Raw genomic sequence first — 4,322 nt, forward strand, 5'->3', positions numbered from 1 at the left:
AACCTGTGAGAATGGTTAATGAATAAATGCATAGTCAGTCTCATGATATCTATTGTAGATCATTCCAAATGCTATTACTGACAACAGAATGTATGTCGCCAATATCTTTTCTGGTCTCTGCATAAGTCGTACCTCAGAGAGCCAATTGTCAAGCTGCATTTAATTAATATCAGATGTTCCGTACGCGCACAGAAGTTAGTATATACGTTGACAGACGCTTTAGAATTATATTTTGCGCGGAAAACCTTGAATCGTCTATACATATTGACAGTATTGAGTGGCATCGTCTAGATGGATACTAAAAGACCAACTGTCGTTCCTTTCCTGATTTCCATATGTCGCATGACTAGGTTGTCCTTCAAGCAGAGAGTGAATGGACTGACAATAGTTATCCTATCATGGAATTGGCTCACATAAGTCACTATCTTCATGAGCTGACGCACGTCGACAGCTCTAACATATTGACAGACCTCACCCAGATGAACATTACCAAGTCGGCTGTAGTCAACTGCATTGTTCCAACAGCTGTGATCAGCAGAGTGTGTTTCAAATGCTTGCCCAGATCTATATATTAAGTTTCCGAATGCTAATATTACTAGGATTAAGGTTTTTAAATGCATATTTTAAATATATGTACCTTTATGGCAAGGTATGCATTTTAGGGTAACATCTCGTGACCACGCCCTATTTTCTCGTGATCACGTTTTATTATCTCGTTGTCACGCCTTACTGTTGATATTTATTTACTCATCAGATGTCCCTTCTTCGGTTCTGTATATAATCGCGAAAACAATTAATGTTCTTTTCCGAAAACCCGTAACAAAGTAACATGACGATATGTTTAATGTTGGTCCAAAATCTCAACATGAACATGACCGAATGATACCCATAGGCATATTTGACAAAAACACGTGGATATCCTGGATCAGCCGTGGTGTCGTGTCGTCTGCCATGAGATCGGACGTAACTCTAAACAGTCACAGGGACGAAGCGATGCCTCGCTTCCTTATCTATCGTGAAGCACGCAGTGCGGAGTTCACAGCTCCCAAATCTATTTTTCGCCACGTGAGGCGCTTGGATTGTTATATCAACCTCAAGCGACGTGGCGAGGTTGACAATGACATCGCTTAGCGTCAACGCTGTCATGTGACCAAATGGGCCAATCCGAAGGGGGAAAATGCCATATAATAAATTAAAGAAAAATATTATAAACATATGTATGTATTTCACGTTCTGATATTGTGTCAGAAACATACTTGTTACTTATAATCGTTATGTAACGGGGGACACTGTATTCAGGATAACTCCGCATGATACCAAATAATAACGACGTTGTTTACCACTTGAGATCAACAGCTAGTCTTCACTGTTACCGAGAGGCGTGTACACCATGGCCTCACTATGCCCGGGGTTCCGAAAACGACGATCCCTCCGATGGACCATCCGTATTTGTTTTTTGATAAGCGTCATTGCCGCTCTGATGTACAGTATGAAAATACGGACGAATCACAATGACTTGTCTCGGGAATTGCCAGATCCCTTGTCCAGTCTCCACAACCCCGACGATCCCAATGTGAAACTCGTGTTTGCCCAAATGAATCTGACGGATCCAGGAGTCGGTGGTACAGGACTATTGTTAGATGTGTCGAAACTACCCAAAGAAGAAGCCGAGAAGTTCCAGAGGAGTTTGGAGCAGAGGGAGTACTCCAGTTATACCAGCAGTCTCATACCTCTCCAGAGATCTCTGCCTGATATCCGTCTTAAAGGATGTCACTCGCTGTACACAGACCTCAATCTCCCTGAAACTAGTGTGGTCATTATCTTCTACAACGAGCACTGGTCAGTCCTGGTTCGGACTATCCACAGCGTGATGGACAACACTCCACCTCATCTCATCAAGGAGATCATCTTAGTAGACGATGCATCTACAGACAAGGTCCTGAAGGAACCGTTAAAAAAGTATGTCTCCCGATTCAAGAAAGTGCGGATAGTGAGAGCTAAGTCAAATGTGGGATTGACAAGAGCGCGGATGATAGGCTTTGAACAGTCTACTGCTCCTGTAGCAGTGTTCATGGACGGACATTGTGAATGCTTTCCTGGTTGGCTGGAACCACTGGTGACAAGGATCGCCGAAAATCAGAGTATAATAACTACCCCTAACCTTCACGCAGTAAATCCTAAAAGCTTCAAAATCATCGAATGGGGGCAGGGCAGGGATATGGGCATACCCATTCTCGGCTTCCCAAATATTTTCTTCACCTGGTCAACCATGTCAGAAGAAGAGTGGAGGAAGAGAAAACGAGAGACTGATCCAGTACGGTCTCCAGCCATGGTTGGATGTGTCATTGCCGTCAGCAGGAGGTGGTTCAAGAAACTTGGAATGTTTGATCCTGGTTTGGAAATCTGGGGTGGGCATCCTACCGAGTTAGCTATCAAGACGTGGCTATGTGGAGGTGGACTGGAGATTATTCCCTGTTCGAATGTAGCACACTTGTACCATCCTCATCGACCATCAGAAAAACGTAGGATCGCGTACAACAGAAACATAGCTCGTATATCCAATGTGTGGTTGGACAAGTACAAACACTTTAGTGACAATTATGACGGTAGCATTGCGGATTTTGGTGACATTTCTGATAGGATAGCTCTCAGAGATTCACTAAAATGTCATCCATTTGAGTTTTACTTGACAGATGTGAATCCATATCAGTTCATCCCAGGGAACGGTATTTACACAGGTCTAATACGTAATGTTGAGCTTGGTACCCACTGCTTCGACTCGGGAGGCGGAAAGAATGGGGATTCCGTCAATGTTTTGTTGTACTCTTGTCATGGGCAAGGGAATCAACTATGGGATTTCACAGAACGTCGTGAGATTAGAGTTGGAGGACAATGTTTAGATTCAGGATATGGAGATAACGTTGTGATGCGGAACTGCCACGGTCTGAGACGGAACCAGGAGTGGGAGGTGGTCAGTGTGGAAGGTCAAGTGTTGCTCGAGTCTCATGGATATTGTGTTGGTGTTACCAAAAGTAAATCTGCTCTTGTCTTGGAGAAATGCCAAAGTTCTGCACTACAGCGGTGGACTTGGAAGCACAACAGGGAACCTAGGATTTCTTGACAATATATTCCTGTTACTTTGGACAACGATGTATCTCAGTCCCCAGTACAATAGGACAGATGAACAGAGGAAAGTACGGTTTTTTATCATGCATAACATTATATTGTGTTAATGATGACATTTGATTTGGCAGATTGAAAAGACATTTGAAATCATAAGAGAGAAGATATAATTAATCATTATGGTCCAGATTTTCTGTAATTGTTTAAACAATAAAATATATTTTACAATATGGCTTCATATTGTCTTTATACGCTGAATCAATGAATTCAACCATGTTAGAATTTATGTCACAATAAATATTTGAAAAGTTGACAACAAACAAAATGAGTGTTGTGAGTGAGTGAGTAAGGTTTTACGCCGCTTTTAGCAATATTCCAGCAGTATGACGGCGGGGGATACCAGAAACGGGCTTCACACATTTTACCCATGTGGTGGAATCGAACCCGGGCCTTCGGCGTGACGTGCGAACGCTTTAACCACTAGGCTACCCCACTGCCCCTCATACAAACAAATTAGTGACAAAACACATTCACAAAATCATAAGGACAACATTTTTTATTTCTCATGAAGTTTCTCATCGCCCGACCGACTGTAACTTGGCCGTCCACCCAACTTTAGATCATGGTGACAGATTAAATCCTGATAAATACACGTATGCATTTCTTTTTTTGGGGGTGTATATAATAATTATAATGCTTGAAGTGTACGACAAAACTCGCTAATTTCGTTTCAAGTAACTAGTTTTTAATCGTTGTGTGTTCGATCAGACGTATTCACAGGTTTTACAGTAATGACAATTCCAGAATAGGGCACAGTGTTAGCCGCACGTGTTTCCGTTTTAATGTGTCACACTGTGTAACCCTCATCCAAACAAATCCAAATTCAGGGAAAGACACCAACTGTAACTGGATATAAGTGACGCCTTCATCTCCACGCATCCTCTTATGATCGATGATAAAGGAGTACCAGGGCGGTCGGGTAGCCTTATGGTTAAAGCGTCCGCTAGTCACGCCGAAGACCCGGCTTCGAATTCCCACATGGGAAAATTGTGTGAAGCCCATTTCTGGTGTCCCACGCCGTGACATTGCTGGAACATTGCTAAAAGTGGCGTGAAACCATACTCACTCATCCTCATGGTGGTACAGAACTACCAGCCACGCTGCCGTGATCGTTGTAGCAAGTCAAAACATTGATTACA

The 4,322-nt window shown here is 42.8% G+C and overlaps 1 protein-coding gene across 1 annotated transcript; it reads left to right on the forward strand.

Annotated features, from left to right (window-relative positions):
- Window positions 1-1,489: 1,489 nt before the first annotated feature.
- LOC124260895 (polypeptide N-acetylgalactosaminyltransferase 5-like) lies at window positions 1,490-3,121 on the forward strand. The gene has a single exon (XM_046695218.1). It carries the CDS (start codon window positions 1,490-1,492, stop codon window positions 3,119-3,121), a length of 1,632 nt encoding a protein of 543 aa, XP_046551174.1.
- The last annotated feature ends 1,201 nt before the right edge of the window (window positions 3,122-4,322 follow it).

This window comes from Haliotis rubra, unplaced genomic scaffold (assembly GCF_003918875.1).
Source record: "Haliotis rubra isolate DU_JTF1 unplaced genomic scaffold, ASM391887v1 Scf780, whole genome shotgun sequence".
NCBI lineage: Eukaryota > Metazoa > Mollusca > Gastropoda > Lepetellida > Haliotidae > Haliotis > Haliotis rubra.